This window comes from Rousettus aegyptiacus, unplaced genomic scaffold (genome assembly GCF_014176215.1).
Source record: "Rousettus aegyptiacus isolate mRouAeg1 unplaced genomic scaffold, mRouAeg1.p scaffold_m13_p_12, whole genome shotgun sequence".
Taxonomy (NCBI): Eukaryota; Metazoa; Chordata; class Mammalia; order Chiroptera; family Pteropodidae; genus Rousettus; species Rousettus aegyptiacus.
The window spans coordinates 58,970,638-58,997,041 of NW_023416287.1; the positions used below are offsets into that span (position 1 = coordinate 58,970,638).

Sequence of the window (26,404 nt, forward strand, 5' to 3'; positions counted from 1 at the left end):
AGTCAAGCTTATATTCACTACATGGCTAGACTTTTCAGTTAGGCAAAATATCATCTGTAATAAAAATTAAAATCAGTTTAGCGGCTCTAATTGCAAGAACACTTATAAAACAAAGATGCATCATCATAATTTTAAGCTTTCTACCAGTACCAATGAAGAATTGGCATTGACCTCACATCTAGACCCAGATGGCACTTTCATTTTACTAGCCATTGTTCCTCCTGGATTTTGGGAGGAAACCTGCATAATTTTGCTCTTGTTTTGTGACAAAAATTTAAAGCATGTTTCGAATCCCTTTGCCTACACAGCAGCATGTACAAAATGTAAAAAAGTATAAACATGAAGATTGTCCTTCTTCATTACTCTTTTTCTATCTAATAACACATTTTTGGCACCTAATAAATTATATTGTGGGCTCAAAAACCTATAAAAAACCCAAATGTGATAAACATCATAAATTGTATTGTCAAGCTGCACATAGTTATGTCAATGCCTTGTGCATGTTTAAACGAATGCGCAATCACTGCCTTACTCCTTGCACAATTTCTTATAGTGGATTCAGGTACAGACACCTATAGAAAGAGGCTTCTAGAAATGTTGAGGTTTTTCACTTCCCATTTCTAACAAAAATTAGACAACACATGTGCTATTAGGATATGCCCAAGACGCATGTGTTTTCACACACTGTAGGGTGTGTGATTCTGGATTCTAAGTGTCATTTAGAGCAAAGCCATTGTTATTTAAATCTATTGCCTCACCTTTCAAAAAGATATGAACATAATCACGTGCTATTTTGCAGAACCATGAACATTCCTATACTGCAGTCATCTGTTAGTACTTAAGTAAAACCATGTCTTATGCTCAAGCCTATTGACACCGAACTTACCCGCGTTTGTCATTTCATTGCCTATTTCCTACAATTTCCAAAGAATTCGGAAGAAGAAATACCCTTAGCTCTTTCAAAGTAGTTTGGTTTAAGAAGAAGAAAAATATAAGCAGGCTAAATCCTTACTTACTGCTTTTAATGGAAATAAAAAATTTTGTCTAAACCAAGGATAAGTTTTGTTATCTAAAAAATGCAATCAATGTCAGGCTTTGATGCAGTGATAGCAAAGAAATCTCTGAGGACACCTCAGCAGAGGCTGCCAAATTGAGCAACCTGTGCTTGTAAGAGATTACTGTGGCATTGCTGAAAGTAATGCAGAGGGCATCAAAAAGTGAGAGTCAGTGTTCCTCTACTATGCACACTAGCCTTGTGTGTGAGGCCAGTTGCTCAAGCCCCAATTTCCTCTTCTGCATAATGGGAATAATAATAACAATCTTATATTACATCTCAAAAGATAAATGACTGATGTCTATTCAAGTGCAATATTTAGTACACTCAAGACATATTTGCTCAAATTTTGGTTCTTACCAAAAACAAACAAGCCTCAGACCTTTCGAAATAGATTTCTCATGACTTACAGGTCTGTACATGATCAATTATTAATTCACTACCAATAGGGAGTAAGAATGAGGTTTGAGATGGTACTATACAGCATTTTACGAACCACTTTCTGGTGGTGGTAGTGATATGTATGTATGTTGTGTGTGTGTGTGTGTGTGTGTGTGTGTGTGTGTGTGTGTTAAATTTAGAAAAATCATGTCATGTTTTATGTACAGAACTGTCCTGGAATTTTGAGTGTACAAGTTTGTTATTCTGAGCTATTTGATTGAATTTAACCACAGGAAACTCTTCCAAGTCCTAATGAAGCGGCAATCACATCTAAAAAGGGAGCCAAGCCAAAAACATCCTTTTCCAATCTCTCTCTTTCAAACGTCAGACTCCAATACAAGCTCTATGGTTTTCATTTCCTTTTATTACCAGCTCTCTAAGCTGTTGGAGACATGTTAAACACAAGACAGGGAGTGGTGCACCAGCCTTTAGTGGAAAAGGTTGGCAACGTGTCCATGTCTACACACAGATGTGTGTGCATGTGTACACACATACATATACACAGACTTCAATACACAAAACACCACAAAAATTTGTTCTAAAGAACAGTCAATAAAAAATTAGGAAACCATAGTTACTGACAGAAAATTTGAATTTGAATTTGGAATCAGACATAAAGCAATTTAAGACCCTCGAAATGAATGTACTTTAAACTTTACAACATATCATGTGACAGTTTAAGATATAGATTAGATGAAATAGACTTAAAGAAAGTTTAAATTACCTTTTCATTTTAAAATTAAAGCTTTTTAAAAATCTCTAAACAAACCTATAATGCTTAGAAGATTACAACTTTTCCCTAAAAGATATACACACTCACACATAATTTTAATAAATATATCATTACTAAGATAAATTAAACTTTTGATAATTAAAGAGGTTATTGTTATCAAAACAGCCTGGACATAGAATGCAACCTTATACTACTTTCAGATTTTCAAAGTCACCCTATCCCATGTGACAGTGCACTACAGCAACACAATGCCGCAATCTTATGATGCAGGAGACACAGAAACAATGTCAAAGGCAATTCTTCACATTTGGATCTCACAACATCGAGTGCAAGTAGTGAACTTAAACATGAAAATGCAGTTTGCTCCTTCTAAAGCACACACCTTTCCCTCTTGCAAAGAACACATTCATTTCCGACACCTCAAGGTAAAGAGGATGGCATCTATCACGAGTGCAGAGACTGTCTAAAGGATTTTGAAGCAATCTTTTCATAATGTTTCTTTTGGTGAGGAAGTGGAGTTATGAGTTACTCAAAATTCATAAAGATTATTAAGTTTACATCCTCACAGAAGATCCACCACCACTGTAATTCTTGACTATACTGTCAGCATTGCATCCCAAAACTCTTGAGAATATGTCTCTGGTTCAGGACACCAATCCATATTGTGGCATTAGTGTTCCACTGCATAAAATAAAGGTCTTGTCCCATTCAAAACACAGAACAAACCAAACAAACAAACAAACAAACAAAAATTGCTTCCAGTGGAACAAGCCCACAGTATCTACAATTTGGGGTACTCATTTTATCAATATTCCTTCATTACATGATTTTAACAAGTAAGTAAGTTTCTACTTCAGCAACTTTACTCCAGATTATCAACTTGTGTGTTTGTGCCTGCTGGGCTATTTGAATGATTACCCTGTTCCTCAATGCCCTCAGCTATGACCTACTCGGTAAGCAACCCCTCATGGTAAGGAAGCTTCCTAAACAACAGTAAGCTTTTCTGCTTGATGAATTCCAACCTCACAGCTCATCTAAACTGAGCCTATGGGCTTCATGCTTTTCTTTCTTACACTTCTTGTAGGTCTATGGGAAGTTATGAAACATATTTTTCTAGTCCTCCCAGGAGCAAGGCCAGGTTCACAATTTGACCTCAGAAACACAGCAGTCCTGCAAAGCCAGACAGCCTGATAGAACTGAGTATTAGTGCTCTCTGCCTAGCCTAACACAAACTATAACATGAAGCACACAGCAATGTTACTTGTGGGAAAAGACAAGCAATGGATCAGGGGGAGAAAAATAATAGGATTTAGTCACATAAAAATATCATAGGCACACAGCTCCTTTTCAACAAGCTACCTCAGGTGAAGGCACAATATTCTTACAAAACTAACTACTTATAATTTATAACAGAGCTGCCCAAGCAGATATTTTAGTCGGATGAAGTGATAAGATTCTGTACACACCCAGAGATTCTCCTTCCCATCACAACAATATTCCCCCAGGGAATGATTTTAAACAAACACACGAAAGCATCTATCCATACTTCAGATAGATGCCTTAGATGTGTGAGGCGTGACCCCAGGAACAGTGCAGGCTCACGTGAAAAGAAAGACTGTCGCAGACTAATTAAGGACGCGGCTGCCGAAAAAGGAAGGCTGACCCTGCGATCTTATTTACACAATTTCCAGCCAGAGGGCTATGAAGTGGAGCCCCAGTGGGGGCATTTCTATCTGAAACCCAAGGGCGCCTGCGTTAAGGAGACTGGTGTAAATGAGTCCCTTTGCTCAGTGACAGAAGAAAAGACACCAATACTTCAATTATCTGGTGCAGAATACATGTGCCGACCCTCTTGGACTCTACATAACAAGACACAGTTACTTATTATTATTTATTATTATTATCATCATTATTATTATTTGCACTTCAGTATGCATTCATTCAATCAGAAGGAGGACATTTTGAGGCAAGAACGATAAGCTCTTTAGACAGAAGGTAGTTATTCAAAAATTGCAAAACTTCAGCTTTCAAAAATAGCCTGAGTGACCTCTTGCAGCACTCTGACCACTCCACAGCAAGCAGGAGGCAACCCCTGTGAAGAGCGAATTCTGGCAAAGTTCTCTCTTCACAGATGATGCACAGCTTAAGCTATAATGAGTTTTTGGGTTACAAATGCTGAACACATTAATATTCCTTGATGATAATTATCACAGTATAAGCACCTTTCCCAATGTGAGTAGCATAAAGCAACTGAAGCAGCATTTTTACTATATTTGAAACAAGCTGGAAAATGGGATTTTCTACTCTTGTAACCCGAGGTCAACATACATCAAGCATTGCGTATCAACACACCTGTGTGTGAACCTCGTGCCACTTTTCTTCCCTTCTGCTTCACGTGCATTTAAAGCTTTCTCCTTCATCCACTCATCATTATGAAAGTCCCAATATGAACATGTTTGTGAGATATATAATTTCAAGACAAAATGTATTCCCCGCCCCCCATCATATGAATACTGTTTCTTCTTATGAGAATACAAATAGCAAATAAGATCGGTAAGCCGTGTTTTACAGATGAGATGTGTCTCTGTGTAGTTTGAATGCTGTGGTCACTGGCTGCATATAAAACAGGATGAAAATTAGAATCAAGCAAATAGGCTCCTAGAAGACCAAACACTTTACATACAAATCTGAACAAGCTACTAGCCCTTATCTTTACACCTTCAAAACTAATAATACTATTAAGTACTGGAAGGTTTAAATGTGAATTCTAACCCACCAACATGATGCCAGTAATAATGCCAGCATCATATTTACTAGCAGTATTTTCTCACGATAATTCTAAAAACCAATTTTCATTTCAGATTAATAGAACAATTATTGTTATTTGGATAATAACTATCACATTTTACAAGAAAAACTTGATAAAGATGATCTATTATGCATCATATCAGTGTGTACAACACCTATTATTCAGTATTTGCCATAGCATACCCAGAATAGATGTTGAAAAGATTTAACCTACTATCCTCCAATCTGATTTGATAATATGCTCTGAATGGACTATAAGTTGATTTTCCCTCATTTTTTTCTTCCTTTCTCTTTATTCAGTGAAAAAGAGAAAATATCTATTATAAAGCTGAATTGATGCTAATATGGCTTAAAATAATCACAATGTAAGATCTTTAAAAAAAAAATGCTATAATGTCATTCTAGTATTCTATGTAAATAATCCCAATAGCACTTTGGTTTAACAGTGACAAAAGGAAAGCCAGTTTGGACCCTTAATCCAAAGAGTGTGAATTGATTTAGGGATTTTGTAGGTGTGAAACTGCTGAATGCATCTGTACCATGTTGCCCCGCACTTCATTTAGAAAATATGCCATGCTACGACTGCTTCAGGTTCTCTACCATCATTTTTACTTATGTGCTGCAAAAATGTCTTCAGATCCCATTTGAATAGATGGCAGGGTTATGAGGGAACCTTTACTAAATATTTAACAGCACTATCGCCTTATTAAATACTATAATGCGAGAGCCATGAAAGCCTGATATACAGCGCTTGCCTTTTAAAAAAAAAAAAGAAAAAACTTAATGCTGGTGCTCATTTTGAACACTCAGCAAGCCCATTCATCAGTAGAAATGATGCATTTTAAAAAGTCCTCATTTACTAGCAGATAAATGTGGTTAGAGAACCTTTTTAGTGCAGAAATGACTGGAAACCTATTTGGTTTTACTGTGCAAAATTTGCTTTACTCTGGCTAGGAAAAAAAAAAGCCTCACAAAACATTTAAAAGGCCATTTTGAAATCATATGTAAAAGCTAAAAGAACCCAGTTGAAAATCAAAGTAGGCTGTATTTTTGGTTCACAGCAACATACATACACCTAAACAGCTTAGAAAGTACATGTATTTCTCAAACCTGGAAAGAGTACTTCAGCTATATGTCACCTAATGAATTGCTCATTAAGAATGTTGTTTTTGACCGTAACATTGTTGCCGTATGACTTCATTTCCAACTATTCATAATGACTTTTTTTTAAAAAAAAAAAAAGGTAAATATAATTTTTGCAGATATATGTTAAAATGTTTAACCAACATGCTGCTTTTAAAAAAAGTTAATCAGAAAATTTTTAGCCTAGTCCAGTGGGTAGAAAGTAGGAATTCTCTCTGAAAAGATATTTTTGTTCACAAAGAGATATATATTATGGTCTAATTTAAAGGAAACTTCCTGTCCACTGGAGGCCTGCAGAGTGAGCATCTACCCTGTAAACACTGTAACAATGATTATCTGTCCTCTCAGTTCTCAGTGGAGACTCTTGCTTCTGAAAATGTCTCGTGGTGACTTACTAAATTCAGGCTATTTCAATTAGTATTACTGCACATTAAAAATTAATTGCATTACTGAGTGGATTAAGGTTTAAATTTCAATTCTTCAGTATATGCACTAGAAATGACAGCTAAAAATCAATGTTCTTTCGTCCACAATCGGAAGTGTGTACGGCCAAATAGCGTGGGACTGCCGTCACTGGCCAAGTAGTTTTAAAAGACTTGATAGTTCAATTGAAGGTGTGTCAGCTCTAATTCTAGGTTTTCGTTTGAATGCTGCACAGTAGCTCAGCCATTGAAAAAGAAAAACAACAGCAGCAGCACTAAGAGTTTGGAAAACCAAATGGACACAGGTACTAAAATCATGACAACAGCGGGATTACCAGTCACCCCAAATTCGCATAATTATCCCTAGTCTAAAACTTTGTTCATAATTCTGCTCAGTAAGAACAAGAGATCTCTGCCTTAAATCCACACTATTTTTTATTAGTTATTGGGTGACAGCAGTTGGTTGGGGGCAGGAAATTGGCTATTTTAAAAAGAGAAACTACTAATATATACAATATTCATAATGACTTTATCCATGCTTTAATAAAACCCAAGAAGATATTGAAAATACAAATCTTTTCCTTAAACAGTAATCCCATTGAAGTCCCTTTGTAAAGTATTAAACCTTTTTGGGGGAGAGGACAAATTAGTTGAGCATCCTGACTATAGAGTTTTAACAACTACATAAAATATTTGAAAAGAAATCAGTTGACATTTATTCACAATAAATTTGTTCTTTTAAGAACATGGCAATGAGGAAAATTAGCTACGAAGTCAATAGAGTAAAGTGGCATCGACTTGACCCACAGAGGCACCAGGTTACCTGGGTTCGGAACTGAACTGTGATTGGTATGTGCCCAAGAGAAAAAAAAGATGATGCCTGCAACGTTCCTCAAGATTCCCTCTGTGTTACACGGGTGGCCAACAGCAAGTTCGGCAGCAAGAGAGTGAAGATGGGAAGGAATAATAACAATAAAAAGAATAATCTGGTGCAAATGGACCCCAAGGTGTAGTAGTCATCCCCATGCAACAATCACCCTTCACTGCAATTTACTGATGTTGCTTCATTACAATACAGCATATAAAGGGGTAATGCACAAAGTGCACTATTTAAACCTCCACGGTTTGAAGCAGCACATAGCACCCTAGCAGGCCCTGCTGGGGAGCCAAGTCAGATTGTTCATAAGTGAAATTACCTGTAAAAAAAAAAATTAAATATAGAGTTGCAGCATGTATATAGCATGGTGATAAATTTGGAGAGCAAAGAGGATAAAAGGTATCAGGGAACAGTATTTCCTTAGTGAAATATTAAAGGCATTTCAAATTATCTGAGTTAAAACATCCTTAGAAGAGGTGAAAAATTGTGGCTTTGTTAAAAGGAAAAAATAAAGAACATGATGTTTCCTGTTTGGAAAATATAAATCGGCTCTTGGCTTCCTATTTTTATCTCCATAAAATGAACTCAATGTTTTTATGTGAATTTTAAAACTGCACATTCAGGTAACTATTATTTAAAAGAGAAAATGATTAATTTTCTGATTCTTGCCTGCTATAGCTGAAGGTCTTACTTTTCAGTCAGTGCTGGGAAGATGCTGAAGCAATGTGTTAAGGGGGAAAAAAAGAGATTCTTTCTTCACCAAGGATCATTGAGTATGTCATTGGTTAATTCTTGCTCTATGCTCCTCATTAGCATTACTCTCAAGTTTCTGGTTATCATATCCGAAATATTAAGACATAATAACTAAGAAGGTGCAGATAATTGGATATTAACCAGAACATACTTGACTGGGCAGGAGGTAGGGCCCTGCTTAAACTAATCCTGAAATATATTAATCACCAATTAATGAAAGGGTTTCAAATTCATTTTCTATTATAGAACACCTCCGAGTATCTAAGCTTTTTCTAACAAAATGACTTGGAATAACAGGGTAGAAATAAGGAATATGGCCATCTGATGATGGCTTGAATTAATTCTTTACAGCCTGTTGTCAGGTAATCATGAAAACTATAAAGCCTTGATGACTTTTTTTTTTTTAAAAAAAACAAGTCTGGTGGGAAGAAGAGAGGACACTTTTCAATATTCAGTGGCCTTGGTTTAAAATCCAAATTTATCCCTTTAAATGACAGAGACATAGGTAAATATTTCATCAGAGCACTGTCATTACATTATGGGAGTTTTGCAGCCTAGACCACTAGACCCCCAATCTAATAACAGATGTACTATTAATATATAAAACCAATTAATGGGAGCCAAAGAAGTCCAGTAAAGACATGCTTTGTACATAGTAAACAGTAAGTAGTAAGAAGTTGATAAATATATTAAGAAATAAAAACCTTGACTAAGTACCGATAGAAAAGTCACCACCACTCAGGTGGAAATAAAGTAATGCTAAAGAAAAGAAAAAGGAAAAGCAACACACAGGGAAGGAAAAGCACGTGTCTGTACAATCCATGTGGCTGTGAGATGACGTCTGATACATCAGAGACGTTTTATTAGTTTGGTTGTAAAGGCCCCACTATGCTCCTGAGAGAAACTCCTGTGCATATTCACTGACTTAGAGAGATTGCTAAAAAATGCCATTTATCTTAAAGGAAAAAAGTAAAATTTATAAGTACATTATTCTCACAAATGGATTCTAATATCTTTCAATACTTAAAAGGTGTAGCTTCCAGATACTCTGAAAAAGACTTACATTTTTATGTCAGAGGGAACAAGTTGTTTGGATTAATACAATGTAAGCAAGGGATTGAAATGACACCATCTCTCTATTTTTCCTGCCTTTATTCACTTAATCTGATGAAAATAATAAGAAAACTGTTATCTCAAGGCTGTTTTTTTTCTATTCAGTTGTTTGTTGACTTTAATTTTAATAATTCTTAAATAAGCACTCACGGCAGATGAACTAAGATATGCAGGCAAGTAGACCCTTTTATCAACAATTTTGCCATAGAAATACACAAACATTTCAATGGCTCTTCATTAGCAAACAAATCAACAAGTGATATTTTAATGCATGACTTTATTCCATCTCTGTGGGGACTGTAGTTGAGAGTGTGATGTACAGTACAGAGAAAGGAATCATCAGCCGCAATGTCCCAGGGCGCCCTCCATTGAGGACTTCGCAGCCTCTGCTTAAAGAGTGCATTTAATTGACTGATAGACAGTAGCTTCTTTGTTCACAGAAGACAGCGAAGTAATGGCAGCTTGAAAATCGTACCATCTACAGGGTCTCCTGAGACTAGTAACAGGGGGATATGTGTCAGGAATAAATAAATAATCTAATTATTAAGCCACTTCCTGTCAAGTTAACTCCAATTTGTTGGCTTTTGAAGGCAACAAAACGAGGCATTTTTCCTCATTATGCTTCTCTTTTTATACCAGTGGTAATCACAGGCGGATTAAAGGGTGCCTGATTGGTTTTTTTGTCAAGGAACTGAGAAGCAGCCAACAGTACAGAAAAACAGAGTTGGGGTTAGAAGAAATTTCATGCTTGTCTCCTTTCCAGCTCCCTAACAGCCCACACGGCTGCCCCATACAGAGCTGCCAGCTGTACAGCAAATGTGTACCCCTCCAACTGAGGCCTACCGGGCCACAGACACCATCCTGAGAGCTGTGAGATACCTTGCAATCTTGGCAGGTAGCTACTGCTGTCATAGGCATAATTCTAAAGGTGACCTATGAAACCCCATCAGCTCACCAAATGCAACAATATGAGCAGCTGAAGTTCGACACCCACTCTCCACATTGGCTCCCTTTCCTTTGTTTACTGCTATTAATGGCCCTGAAACTAGGAAATAACCTATGGAAATAGGTCATGAGAGACCTTTTCTTTTTACATGTCTGAACTGATCCTGTAAAAAATAGATCATGATGCATATGTGTATATGGACATGTGTGTGCACACAGGGATCTGTCTTTTAATCTATTGCTGATGATATTCTGTGCCTCCATTCAGAAATGTTTTGCAGACTTCATTCAGAAACAGATACCCACATTTGATAATAAACATATCAGACGGTGAGTGAAAAACAGATACACTTGTGGCATGTTCTACAGCCAGTCAAAGGTGAGGGCAAAATGAGAGCCAGAAGCCCCACCATTGTGTCTCAGCTAGTCACATGGAATTATCCATCTGGCACAGACTCTCCCCCCAGTATCTCTGTATGGAGCCCAGGAAGGAAGGCTGGCATCCAGTCATTCTGGCCCAGAGCCACATTCTTCTGAGGGCTCTTTAAGGGCAGTGTGTTCTAAAAAGTAACAAGAAACTGAATCTTCAATCTGTCTGTGGGCTCAGTCAGAACCCTCAGTCTCACGGAAAATCAACAGCACAAGAAATGTCTAAGAGGCTATGTTAGGGGCTTGTAAATTAGAAACTCCACTGACTGCAAGTATTTTTTTACTCTCGTAAATCAAAGCTGCTAGAGGCAGACGAAAACACAAAACAAGGATAAACACCCTGAAATTGATAGACTCAAAGATTTTCTTAAAAAGCTGAAGAAATAAGAATCCAAATAACAGAACATGAGCTCTTGAAAACTGTTTCTGATTTCAAAAAGGTATTTTTTTTCTTTAAGAAAGGTATTTTTTTCTTCCATTTTCTTTTTAATTGTCTTTGTCTTTAGGAAGGCTGATTCAAGAGGAGCCTTGGTAACTTCCTATGGCCCCGCTCTGTACTCAGTAAACAGTATAGCTGTGTTCTATTTATGCCTCTGTATGTCCTTTCTGAATACATCTTGAATTTTTGTTAAATTGCGCAGATAATTAAACCCTCTTCATATTTACAGTCTGCTTCATTGGTACCATGAATTCTGTTTTCAGTTACTGTCTGCAAATTCCCTCTCTGAACAATTTCATACTAAGCAATAACACTTCATTTTACATAAGTTTTATCTGATGTCCCCATACAGAGCTGCCAGCTGTACAGCAAATGTGTGGTTCTCAAACTGAGGCCTACCAGGCCACGGGCTCCATCCTGAGATCTATAAGGCACCTTGCTGTCATTGGCAAGCTTTCCCTGCTATCACTGTGACCATCACTCCACACTGCACACAACTTAAAATCATCTGATTATTAGAATTTGTGGTCCACACTCCATTTTATCCTTTATTTAATCTATCCCCAGATCACACATTTGTTTAAATGTTTTGGCTGGTTTACAAATCATGCAGCCATCTGCACAGTAGGTGTGACACCATTTTTTAGACAAAAGTTACGTTACAAACAAAGATAAAGTCATTTGAAATGCTTTGGTGTTTGTTATTCTGCCTGGTTCACTTGGACCAACTCTAAGAAATAAATAGAATTATCTGTGTAAATCGATGAACATCTATGAAAAACAACACCCAGCAGAACGCCGAGCTTGCTCCATTACCTACGTTAATATCATGACAGCTGAGGAGAGATGACCTGGCCCACTTCTCATCTCTCCTGTACAGATGGCTATTAAAGAGAAAGTATCCCTTTTGTATGGTCCATGTAGAAACCCTTTATGGGCTTTTCAAATAAGCCAGCATTGCCCACATGAGGGTAGCTTTCTGTTACCATTAAACTGCCCAGATTTCATCTTTTTAAATCCAGCTCTTGATGAAATAAGCCAGCATTTCATCATATTTAACACCAAATGCTTATTTCTTAATTCTCTGACTTTTGCAAGCAATCACATGAAGATGACTTTTAAAAAATTCAATATTATTCTCGTTTAGAATTATGGTAAACACCAAAGAAACTAATGACTGAGCTTCTTAAGACAGTGCAAGGATATACATAATATATATACACACACACACATGCATGATTGCAGATTTATTTCTATTCTCTTTTTTTTAAAGCAGCCAATGAACACTGAGAGTTTAAAGGGTAACATGGCCCTTTATCATCCTATGCAGAGATCCATATCTTTAGATATTTTCCCTTAACATATATAAAATCCAAAACCACTACAGACCTCAAAATATTGGTGTTAGTCTATTCTAAAGCAAGCGCACTCAAGCTGAAATGTTTCAGAGGTGACACTGCATGTCACAAAACTATAATGAAGATTAGTCACATAGCACATCATCCACTAAAGAAATGGAAGAAAAAGAATGCCATTTGTGACCTTAGGCATCAAGCAGATTGCAGAAGGTATGAATGTCACTTGTGACATACATACATACATATATATATATATATATATATATATATATATATATATATATCAATCACATGTAACATAACACATACAGTACATATCTTCTCACATGCACTGAAGAAGACATGAATCTTTTCATGGTCTTTCAAAAATTTGTCACTATCTATAAAATACGGAGTAGGAGAGATTTGAATAAAAATAGTCAATAACTTTGCATCAGTAGTCCTAAATTCTAGTTTGGTTTTCTAAAAGATAAATATATTTGCTTCCCCTAAATGCTCTAGGCATCACCCTTGATGCATCTAGGACAAGTTTATTAGTGACTAATTCTGGATTTTCCTGTTTCTTTCACAAAACAGGTTACTATGCCACCTTAGGCACAATTTTGCCATCACAACACTGGCCTTTCTGATCAGAGAAAAAATATGAAAAAAAAATTAAACATTAACTAATAATTTCTAAGTAAATTTTTATAAATAACTCTTAGGTAAATGGCTAGTACCCATTCCCTTCATATTCTCCATGCAAGAACTTTGAAAGGTAAGGCTGAAAATGGCCATAGTTATCTCCTGACCACTTGTCCTCCAAAGTCCATGACTGAAGCAATCGTTTTCAAGGATAATGGCATTTCTCCCCTTTGATCATTTCTTTGTCAAGCTGACTGGCCTTCGATGGTGAGTGTACTGCTGGTTGTCTACCACCAGCCGCTCGCAATTTGCTCACTGTGTTTCATGAGACAGTTGTTTGTGGCTGTTTGGAACACATTTGTCTCTTTGGGGATTTATGCGCTAGTTGCAATGCCAAACTCCGTAGTGATCGAAATTTCTTTCTAACTAAAATAGATAATTAGAGGCTGGTAATTATTGGTCAAGAATTATCAGAGTGAAAAAATTAAGCTCCTCATAAATAGATCTTGGCAATGTCATCTCTTTACATCATCACATGCCTAACGGCCCTTTATTCTGAGCACTTACAAATTTACTCTACTGCTGTTGAGCCTCATAATTTTATATGAGGCAATCCCTTTGCTGGGTTAAACACATTTAAATTCTCTGGTTTCCATTTCTATCTATGCTAATCCATACCAAATAATCATAATAACAGAAACCTCAAAGAGGAAAATAACAATAAATATTTACTATGCTGATAGAAAGAGACCGGTGAATAACGAATTAAAGGACGTAATACACAATGGCTTCTTTCTATATTCTCAGGTCAAAAGCCAATGTAAACTATGTGAAAGGAACAAAGGAAGACAAGAAAAATTTTCTCATCTGTGCAGACTTTGAAAAAGGGAAGTCTTTTCCCCAGGAAAGCCGTTAAAATTTTTTGTAGGGGTGTGTGTGTGTGTGTACACATGCATGCATGCATGTGTGTGTGTACGCACGCATGCGTGCATGTGTGTGTGTGTAAAGAAGAAAAGAAATGCCCAAATAGTCACTGGTCTGATTTCTTACTGAAAACTGTGTAAAATGTGGTGGAGAGTGACATTTTCTTTTTTTCCTTAATAGATATGTGTCAAATCTCTAAGCATTTTTATTGAGTAATTATTCCTGCAACTCAGACCATGTGTCCACACCTAGTTACAAAACAGCACTTAAGCAGAGCGTCTCTAGTATGTACCTGCTAGAAACATCGATGCTTTTCCTTTCACAAATGTCTCTGGCCAATAGCCTGAGGCTAGCACATCCAGAAAGAAGCGTGGAGGTTGCCTGATATTAAAATTGCATTAAAATATTGTGTGTTATATATAAGCACATGTAAATGACTTGGCTTAAGAAGAAATTTAAAGTTACACCTCACTGGTCATCTGCAGACCATTTTTTTTTTTTTTCCATCAGGTGACATAATCCTTCCTTCATACTGATTGAAATGAAACAAAATCTGTAAAAACACTATATACCCTCTTAGCAAAAATAGTAAGAGGCTTTTCAGATAGCCTCTAATCCTTCTTCTCTGCTAAATGTCTAGTTGAGATTATTTTTTTGATTAGACAAAAAACATACACAGATACACAACCTAAAAATACCTACCCTCAATGGAGGTATTTTAGCCAACAAAATAATGCTGCCTGCCTCATTTGAAAGACTAAGTATCACACTGGGATTTTAAAAAAGGATATCTTAGCCTTTGTGACATCCTCCCATTACACATTTTCTCTCTCTCTAGATATTAACAACATGAAGGGAGTTTAAGGACTTAAATGCATGGTCAACAGATAGGACAATTAAATGGATGCTATTCATTTGTTTAGGCCTCTAGTGCAAGGGAATTACATATTTTATTATTAAAAATAGCATGAATATTAAATAACTAGGTCCTCTGTGAAAAGGAGTAAAATTTGTTTCTCTGGTGAAAGGTGAATTGTTAAATGCTTAGATCCCAAGAGGAGGTGAGTGTCATATCAATCTACCATAAGGCAGAGGGGGAGAAGTCTTGGGAAAGCATTAATGACACAAGGAATTAGAGAGAAATGCAAAGGGACAGGTATAAAGCAGTTAAAAAAGAAGGACCAGGACAAACCAATGAACGTGATGGACAAATGATACTAAAACTGGAAAATCAAAAAGCCCTCTCATCACCAACATTCAAATCAGATTCCACATATACACAAAAACATTAATATTGTGGTGGAAAATATATTCAATTAGTTCATCTGGGTCCTCAGATAAATGATAAATTCAGAACCAAAATAAGTTTACAAAGAATAAAACTAATCAGAAGCCTGATCCACAAAGTTTCACTAAATTTTCCATAAGCTGCAAAGATTTGTTTTCATGAAAGCACATGTAAAACTGTAGCATGAAGCAGAATCATAAATGATTGGCACTGATAAACTCTACTCAAGAAATAAAAAGATAAAAATATTAACATTCATCATTTGGCAAGAAGAATTCATTTTTCCCTAACTTGTTGCCCTCCCCCTAAAAAAAGCAGTATTGAGAGTTTATGTAGAGCAGTGTTTTTTAATCTAAACTAGAAAACACTATTTGCATCTCTCTATATGTTGACATTATCTTTTAAACACTTAGTAAAGTTGTCAATATTATTCTGTCACATTTAAGAATATGCTATTTAGTGTATAAGAAAATCACTAATAATATTAGTACTTAAACCTGGAAAAATATAGAGATAAAGTGATCAATGTTTTAGCTGTTATGTCCCATTTTGCGCAATTAAGCACTTAGTCTTTCATAGGCAATAATCCTTCTAAAGACTCATCATTTGAAAACTATAAAGCAAATTCTATTGAAAAACTATAAATCAATTTTCAACATGCTTCTGAATTTATCTTTATTAATATCTACAAGAGCTTTAGAAGTTTTGTTACGGTTGTTTTTTGTGATCAGTAGTGATAATTCGAGCAACCCTTCCACTGAACATTCTTAGAATGCTGCTGATTAGTGTATAATAAAACTTGTTTACTCCTGAAAATAAGTTCACAGTCTGAAATGTTGAATTTTCTTTCCTGTTTGATAATAGGAGGTTTATCAGACTTTTTATATAAAATCACAATTATTTATGGTGTTATAAAATACCATGAAATGAGTATGAAATAGAAAACTCATAGTATAAAAATCAAATGAGTAACAAAAATAGTATAAAGTAATAGCAATTGTCATTTTACTAGTAGAAAAAGATCTGCTTGATAAAGTTTAATTGGCTGGTTAAACTCTTAGTGTTATTACTAAGTGCTTATCAAATTAAAAAACATAAGAGGTAACCCCAGAGGAATTAAGGGATAATGGGACATTATGAATAAGTGGAAAAATGATCCTTTTAGCGCTAGCCCATGTGATAAATGCAAAATTCCTGAAAACACCAGCCTACAGTGACTTCAGAGATCTTTACCCAAACAGCTTTTATAAAGATCTGTGTAAAATTTAGTGGGAAATAAAAAATGATTACTGAATTCTTTACATGATCTTTTTAATCATGATTATTTTCAGGCTGCTGAAACCATACATATAAAACTACTTTATCGCAATTTAAATTATTTATGTTTCACTATCACAAAAACTCACCACATTAGATTTTGATACGAAGATGCTTAAGCAACACACAGCAGTACCATTACCATAATAACTTCTGAAATTAAAACCTGTCTAAAACTCTATGGAAAGCTAACATCCAGTTCATTAACCATTCCTGTTAGTTTTCAATAATGCAAAAATGATTATAAGTTTAATTTGTTAATCACCTGTGTTTTGACTGGCAGCAGATATATAATCCTCTGCAGAAGTCTAAACTAGCCCTTGCAGAAAATAAAATGTGTTAATGCCTTATCAGGCCTAATAATAGTAATAAAAAAATCAATCATGCTTAGGTAAAACATTGATGGTTGAACAATTAATTCATCTTTAACTCTGTTTAATTATATAGGCATTGACGTACACAAGTAGGAGAAAAATCTGTCTGTAATGAGGTTTAGAGCGTCACTCACCAATCATGTGATTTGCAACATGAACCTGAATATCCCATTCATTGTAGAAAACCATCTGACACTTGATGCACTGATAGGTCTTCTTCTGAGAAAACAAGTATAAACAGAATTACTTAGACATTTGCACTTTTTATGGTTTTTTTTTTTTTTTTTTTTTTTTGAGATGCTGGTCTTACATAGGTTGCTAACTAAAATATTCTGGAGCTGCTGGGACAAAGTTCCACGAGTTCCTTACTAAAACCCTGTGTCTTGACCCCAACACTATACTTTAAGCTGCATACACTTGGAAGAAATGAACACACATAATTATGGAATAATATATTTTTTAAAATTTCAAAACTCATAAACTGAAGTTGGCATTAAAAAAGAAATCTGTAACACACAGTTGAGTTTCAGAAACCAATGTCTTTGAAGGTCAGATTATCGTTCCAACTAAAATAACTGTGGTGTTGCTTCTAGATATCCCTAAGTAAAGCGGCCAATAAATTAAGATTCATGGAATCTAGCTAAGAGATGTAGAGATTACAATTTTTAGCTGAAGTCTGAAATCTAGATATTTCAGAAATTGCTAAGTACTAACATTTAAATACATATTTTCTATAAAGAAATTATGATATAATCTCACATCATGTTGAACATTTAAAACCATTTTATCTTTTTTATGTAACAATGCTGTGAAGTGGATAGAGCAGGATTTATTATAATTCTTGTATCATAAGTAAAGAAACTGAGGCCCAGGGAAGTAGAAAGATTTGCCTGATATCATAGTGCCCTATAGCTGGGAAGAGAAATAAGCTCTCTTAGTACTAAATGTGAGGCTCTAAAACAAAGCAGCCTTTATGATTTCCTACCTTTATTATTGTGTCCCTCATATGGCTCAATACATATTAGATGAACTCATTAAATAAAGTATGGACTGTTTTCCAGGACACAGTTATATAAATTCCTTTATGATGAAACTTGTTATTTACAATTAAAAACCATCTTGGAAACCAAAATAAACCATTATGAAAGAAGCCATTCTGAAAATCTCCCAAACATGAGAAAATAACATTTGTAAAATCACATCGATGACATTTGTCAAGGCATTCTTATATAATTACCAATCCGTCTGTAGTTATATAAAATTGACTTACTAATGGTCGCAATAGGAAATATCAGTCTGTAAATTGCAATTAATGTTAAAGAACTCAACAAAATCAAAATTAGGCACAAAAATTTAGTGTCATTTCATGAACAATTAAAACTATAAATGCCATTAATATAAAATTTTCTTAATTATTGTCACTCAAAGTAGTATTTGCTTCTGCAGCAGAGGATGATATTCCTTTTAAAACACAGAAGTGTAGGCATATTTCTAATGGAAGCTTTTTAAAATAATCTAACGGGCTTTGTACATTAGGCATATTGTGAATTGAGTGTGCTGAATCTAAATCTAACACCAACTTGAAAAACCCTGACAATCACCAAAGAAGATTTACTGTGCTGAGCTGTTTACAAGATGCTTTTGATGGTGACATATAGAGCAACATGTGTTGCATAAATAACATCTATCCCTTTTTTTAACAATATTTCCCTTTAGAACTAGTTAGAAAATATTTCTTACTCCCAGATGACCTACATTATATATTGTTTATTAGCATACTTCTAGCATTATTCCTGATATGTGACCTTGTTGAAAAACAAAGAAACATAAACTTAATGGCTAGTCTTTTCTCTTGTTAGCACAGTAAAACATACAATATGTCGAAAACTGTCTCCAAAAATGATGACTGATGAATATGTTGGCGGAATAAACTAGGGCGTTTTTTCCTGGCCTAATAATAAAGAATAAAATCACTTGACAAGCCAAAATAATAAAATACCAGCACTTACTACTACCTTCAAAATGAACTGACACATTTGAAGATCTATGTATATAACTTTTCTTTTATCATTGAAAGAAAATGCTTTTATCACTACTAATAATTCAAATGCTAATTCTACCCTTAAGACAGTACTTAAAATGTTACTTTCTACCTTTTTAACAAAGTCGTGTTCTTATCTGGAAGCTCTGAAATTTGGGGATAGATGAAATAGAACTTAATGTGATCAACAACAATGTACCATGATCTTAAAATGTGTAATTTGTACTTCCCCCTCACCACGCACCTCACATTTTTTAACAATGCAAAGCAATGATGTGCAAATTTGGGTATGTTAAGGTTTTCTTTTATAAAATTCAATTTTACCCTCTATATTTATTTAAAACATAAGTCGAAATGACTTTTAAAGCATCCCTTATTATAATAATAGACTCAGCGAAATATTTGAGAGAACCCTCCTGCCCTGCCCACCCACGTATCATCTTTAAGTGATTATATATAACCTGTGAATAGAACTGGTCTTGGGGAGTTTGTTCCCTTGCAGGTAAATCCATTCCAGCTGTATTCAGCCGAGTTTATGAAGGAATTCTTCCTAATTCTAGGTTCAAATCTGCTTTTGTGCTACTTTGACCCACTGGTCCTAACTCAACATTGGAGCTATAAAGAGCAGGTTGAACCTCTTGTCTTTCATGACAGTAATAGTAACCCCTTTTTAGACTGAAAATAGGAATAGTGTAAGAAACGAATCAAACTTTCACCATTCTGTTTACTAGCACCCCAAATTAAGCACAGTTCTCCGGGGGTGCTCTGACCCTTGCAGAGTACAGCAGGACTGTCACCTCCTTTAGGACAATTACTTATATAGAAGACAACAAAAAAAGTCAAGTGAGATCATTTCTTTTAAAAGCAGATTAAAGTAGAAACAGAACTTCCATTGTTTGGGCCCCAGATTGGCCTTTATCAACACTTAGGTTGTCAATTGACTTGAAATGCTAATTTAGTACAGTTTTTAAAAGAGACTTTTTTCATTAGCCTTTTTTAATGTGCTACTTGGGAGTGGGGTTGTCATTTCCAGATTGTTCTCTTTTGTTTTCTGATACTGATAGATGTAATTATCAAGGATACAACTTTTTCCCAGTACCTCATTATTTTTGATTGATTTTGAGAACAATTTAAATGTGCCTTTTTGACATTCTTGTTTTCAGTTAGACTGTGGTTAAGGTACTCAGAGACTTTCAGAAAAGAGCATCTCATAAATTAAAAAAAATGATTAGGATCTTTAATAATGTATACTTAAAAAAACATTCTGATTAACCCCTGCTGCCTCCATTCAATCTATATTCCATTAGGACTTACGCTTCACATTTAGTCTCACCAAATTAAAAAAAAAAAATTACACTTTGTAGTTGTAAATTGCTTTGATTTTTTAAAAAACAAAACACTGAGTATAAAAAAATATCAATGATTCTATAGTAATCTTTAAAATCAGAAAACAAAAACAAAAAAAACCCTCAGTTGCCACCATTGGAAGTGACTATAAACGAAGTTCTTGTTCTGAAAATTGGCAATTAAAGGCACAGTAGCACCAAGCTTTTTTGGGAGGAAGTGTAGTTCATGGCCATTTGGTGAGGGAAAACTCTTCTTTATGAAAGACTAACAGTAGGAGGAATGACAGAATTAGAAATTCACTACTTGCAATGCCAAATAAAATGACCCAGGATAATAATTAATGGATACTAAAACTAACTATTAGGAGAAAGGTTGTTCTGAGATACTCAATTTTTATTCTTTAATGAAAGAGACGGATGTAACTCTACAGTAGATATATCTCTAGTATTCTTTGTAACCAGACTATTTAGCTTACTCTTACTAATAATGGGACAACCTAACATGTGCCTCTCAAGGTAGTGCAATATGAAGTATTCATATCTAAAATGTACACCTGAAACTAATCAAGCCTTTAGACTGAACATTCCAGTTTTCAGGAAATGTAGGAATAGAGGAACAAGCATTACTTTGAGGAAAAAAAAGAATTACATAAATCCAGAACATTCTTCCACACAAATCAAGAATGTTCTCTGCCTGTGATTTTCAAAAAGTCAATGTCATGGGGGGAAAATGTGGAGAGACTGTTATCAGATGAAAGAGACTAAAAAGACTTAACTACTAAATGTGTGCATGAATGCAATGAATAGTCCTGATTTGGAGAGAAAACAGATGTAAAAGCGTTTTGAGGAAACTTGGGAAATCTGAATATTGGTTGGTTATTAGGTGATTTGGGGGAATTACTGTTAACTCTGTTAGATTTCACAATATGTGAGCATGTGAGTAAACATCCTTTTTGTTAGGAGAAGTGAACTGAATATTTAGGGGTGAAATGGCATGATGTTTGTAATTTCAAGAGATCCAGAGGGAAAAAAAGTCACATATAGATAAAGCAAGTATGGTTAAATGTGAATAATTATTAAATCTAGGTGTATACTTGAACATTTTCATAATAAAAAGTGGGACTGAATGAACAGGATAATTCACAACATTAGTTTTAGTTTTTTTTAAAATACTAAACCTAACCTGGTTAACTCTATCCCCTGTTTTCATTTTATACCTCTGCACTTAGTGTGCATGAAAATAATTTGTGCTTAGTTGTTATAAGTAGCTGTGCAAACACTTTTGTATTTTTTGGTGAGAATTTTTTGTTTGTTATAAATCTAATTTATAAACTATAAGAAGCCAGAATCCATAGCTTCCATCCAATTCTAGAATAAAATAATAATTATTTCTTACAACTCTATCATGCTTTAGAGCCTCTTAAGAACTCGTATGTATAAAACTCACTTGTAACAAAACTGGGAAAGTAGATAAAGGAGGGATCATTATCCTCCTTTATGGATTGAGTTGTCCCAAATCATGCAGGTTGTAAAATACTATACCCAAGGTCCGTATTCTACCCTACCTCCCACCCACTGGGTTTGAACACATTTTATACTCTGATCTTTTGCAGGTCAATCTACAATTGCATTTTGGGTACATTTTGAAAGAAGGTTCTCCTTAGAATTCTATAGTGCTTTGGTCTTTGAGAATGCTAGGGATGGTATGAGAATAACTTATGCCAGTGAAGGAACTGTTTCTGGCCAACTTCGCCTTAGGCTCCCAGTCCCAGATCCTTGACCCAGATCCATAGGGTAGAACTGGCTTCTCAAAGTCACTTTGTCTACTGCAAGACTTTCTCTTTGCGCTCAAGGTCCTCAAGTTTTATTGTCATGATTTTAACCATAGTTTTCTTTATTTGTCCTGCTCAATATTGAAAGAACAATTTCAATCCGAGAGCTCATGTATGTCTCTCCTAAAAATTTTCAGTGATCATTTCTTCAGTTTTTCACATTTCATTTACTTCTACTGGAACACTTATTGGACAAAGATTAGAGTTTCTCAGCCATGTATCTTGACTGCTTTTTCATTCACATTTAAAAAATAAATTTGTCCTCTATGTTCTGATCTAGGCGATTTTCTCTATACTCTTAGAAACAATTAATTTTCTCTTCTCTGGTGTCCAGTTTCGAGTTTGTCTTATCTATGAAAGCTTTTATTTCAGTGACTATTTTTTCATTTCTAACATTTCTAATTTTAAACATACAAGTGCTCTTGTATGTTTTCTACTTGGATTTGTATCAAATTTTGTCTTTCTTTTTAGTGGAAATCAGACCTTCATCTACCATTCTGAGCTTCTAAACATACTTACTTCAAAGTCTTTGTCAGACTGTTCCATATAATTAATTTCTTCTGGAGTGGAATCTTGGTCTCATAACAGTTGGGTTTTGTGTGTGTTCGTTCGTTTGCTGTTTGACTAACAGATCCATGCACATATTTTGGAATCTTGGTTTGCAGCCCATTTGTGGTGAAAGATTTTTTCCTATGTGCTCATTCCTCCCTTTCCAATAGTCTTGCTGTTGCTTCTAAAAGGCCAGACCAGGCAAGGTCTCACAGGCCATTTCAGGCATATAGGAGATATTGTGAGTAAAATCACAGAGTGGGCACATGGCAAATTCAGGTTAAAGTCCCAAAACTGTATTTCCCTTCCTACACCTCTAACTCTCCAGCTGAAAATTCCTCATCCCAGGTACAGAACAACCACGGAATTTCCCCCTAGCCTCCTGCTGTGAGTACTAAAGTTCCTCGTCAGGACTTGCTTTAAGCAATGGGTCTGACTTTGTCCCATAAAGATTAAACCCCAGTTACCACTTCTTATTTCTGGAGAGGAACCCAACAGATCCCCGGCTTCATTTCCAAGAACCACTTAGTTTTTAAATTTGGTTTCTGGATCTCGAAGACATAGAACTGTTTTGAAGTTGACTCAGTCCATTATCTTTATATTTGATCTATCATTGCTATATATTTGGAGCACTAAAACATGAAGGTACAGAGCCATTTTTCCATGATATCTCACAGCCTTCACACCTCCCCTCCACCAATTTCACCAATCCCAAATTTAGGCAGTGGCTATCATGGAAAAGCCAGTCCCATACTTAGTCAGGACCCCATAAAATTAGGATGTTATCTAATAATGCTATAAAATAACCACTCCAAGTATATGAAACAGTCTTAGTAGGAAGCAACTTTGGGATCCTCTTTCTGCAATCAGTTGCTATTTAGTGGCTTCATCATTTAGTTGTGTGACAAATAACGTAATGAACCTGTCTTAGTTTCCTTCCATGCAAATTAAAAATAATAAAACTTTCATCTTGCAGTTGATATGAGAAGTGAGAACTATACAAAAGTGCTTAGTACCATGCCTAGCATGCAACATGTCTGCATTAAATAGTAACTACCTTTATTACTCTTTATTTGACAAGTTATTATGGGGATGCAATGGAATACTATATAAACTATCTGGCACAGCATAGTTGCTGGTCAAAGATTAGTTCTTACTCCTTTATGTAGATTTTGAAATCATATTCAAATTTCTTTAAACTGGAATCCACTAATTTAGATTTTATGACTATTAATAAAGGGTAAACAATGTTTACTAAATAAAACTTTAAAAATTAATAGCAAAAAGAGTATCACAGGTTGATGACAGGGTTGGGAGTGGAAAAGAAGGTAGAGCACGTAAAACGATTCAACCTAGCTAGGGGGAAAAAAGGCTGTTTTCAAGGAATATAGCAATATACATTACTATTCCAAGAATGAACATATTAATTACAAATGAAGCATGTATTTAAGATCAGTGGCACCTTTACTTGGCAGTATTTTGTTGGCAAGCAAATGGATATTATATATGAGTGAAAATAATAAACCTATAGCTTTCTACAAATACTCAATACTTCAAACATTTTACTAATTTAGTTTGGTCATTTTCCAAGTAATTCTGAATTTATGTGAAAATAAATCACTGAACAGTGAGGGGAAAAAATGAGTGAAATGAACTGAAAGCTATTAATGAACAGCTCACCCAAATAATTCATTGAAAAACACCAGAATCAATTTTCTATTGTGTGTTTTCACAGTAGTTAAAAGAATACTAATGTCTTACCGTTTATTTCTAAAAAACTATATAGCACTTTACACAATGTCTGGCATATGCTGAGCTCAATAACTGAGAGATGTTAAATATGATTCCTAAACTCAAGGAGTTACAATGTAATTGTAGAAAGAACACATGCAAACATTAAAGTGTTGTATTTTGCCTAAATAACACGGCAAAGCAGTTCAGGACCAAGTGCCAGTCAACAGATAGCAAAGACAAGACACCTAAAACATATCAGATAGGGATAAATTAATATGTCCAAGAAAAATCAAGAAAAACTCTCTGGGAGAAAAAAGATGATCTAAGATCTAAAAGTCAGAATAATTTCCTTGAGTTTAAAACTGAGTTACAAAGTGCTTTACTACATGCTAAGCAAATTGCTCATAGTCTAAAAGAGTATTTGGTAGAATAGGAACATAGTTCAGAACAGATTCAGGGTTAAAGAAGATTGCTTTGGCCAACTGACTAGACAGAAAAAAGACAAGACAGAAATCTAGTAAGAAAATCTAGTATCTGGAAAAAGATTTTTTCAAATGACTGTTACAACTTTAACTTTTAATTTTAGACAAACTGCACATCCCCACATGGTATTTACAAATAAAATCTCAAACTCCATGAACATATTAATTTAAGCTACCATTAACTTTGAAATTTAGGGGTAAAAATGTCAAATCATTTTTTTTCAGTTTTTTTGGTTCTCTTTGTATATTAGATAAAATAACATTAAAATAGTTTATCTTCAAAGGTATCATAAATAGTCAAAAACCAGGAAATAATTGAGTCTGCAAAAAAAAGTCTGACAAGAATTCATTAAAAACAAAGCAGTGTTAAAAGTGAAGTAATTTCAATGAATTATATGAAATTTCTTGGAAGGAATTTATTACCTTGAAATTCATGAAGAATCATTTTTATTTTTGAAGTTTTAAATTAGTTATGTCCTAACAAATTTCCCTCAAAATTTGCCTTTCTCTGTACTTGAACTTGATGCCTAATATTAAAAACTAAATTTGAGCCCAAGTTTTCCATAGAGGGAGAGACTTTCCTATAGTTTATTCTTCTTAGTTTCTCTTGCCCACTACACAAGCCACTGAGACTCTCCAGGTAAGATATCTTCATCTAGATGATCTCATTTAATGTTTTGAGTTCAGTTGCTGTTTATTTCTATGCCCTAGAAAATCTACCTAAATCAACCTCCTATAGTATTGCTCATAAAAGGTAGTCAATAAATTTCATTTACTGACTGTCCAATGGACAATCTAATGAGGCATCCCATATCCATCACCTTCATTCCAGAGGTACTACCTGGGATCTGTCCCTTTCTGCCTACAAACTTCTCTACCACCTTATACAGCACCGGAAATCAGTGAACTGAAGGAGGCTGAATAATACTGAGTAAATAGATGCTGTAGTAAAGATTTTAAAAATCACCAGAGCATGCACTAATTCTTTAGAGTTAGGATAGGGGGTTTGTTTCTAGTAACCCTGACTATAATATTTTGTTAGTTCCTAGTTTGAAGAAATTTGTGATTCATAGTAGGTTCTAGTTAACTTTCTATATTGACTGTTTTATAAACATGCATATCATTCAAGAAAGCTAAGAAATTGGAAGTGAGGAAATAGAAGCTTAAATAACAATTTTTTTTAATAAAGATAAATCTAAGGAGGAAAGGAAGCATTCAAAATTTTTGCCTTACATCAAATTAGGGTTTATTTCCTAATCAAGTATTCTAACTACCTCCTGATCATTTTCATTAACAAGTTCAAATCTCTCTTCTTTCCCACCATTGGCAAAATGCGAAGCTGTGGTTGGTAGACATTGGGGATACACAGATGGAGAGA

General features: G+C 34.9%; 1 protein-coding gene across 4 annotated transcripts in view; it reads right to left on the minus strand.

The window, feature by feature from the left end:
* ZNF521 (zinc finger protein 521) overlaps nucleotides 1-26,404 on the minus strand; it is a 263,268-nt gene that overhangs the window by 108,597 nt on the left and 128,267 nt on the right. For all 4 annotated transcript variants that reach the window (XM_016120335.2, XM_016120171.2, XM_016120247.2 and 1 more), the window contains one exon: nucleotides 17,177-17,261. In XM_016120335.2, the coding sequence (XP_015975821.1) occupies nucleotides 17,177-17,261 (85 nt within the window). The remainder of the gene's footprint in view (nucleotides 1-17,176; nucleotides 17,262-26,404) is intronic.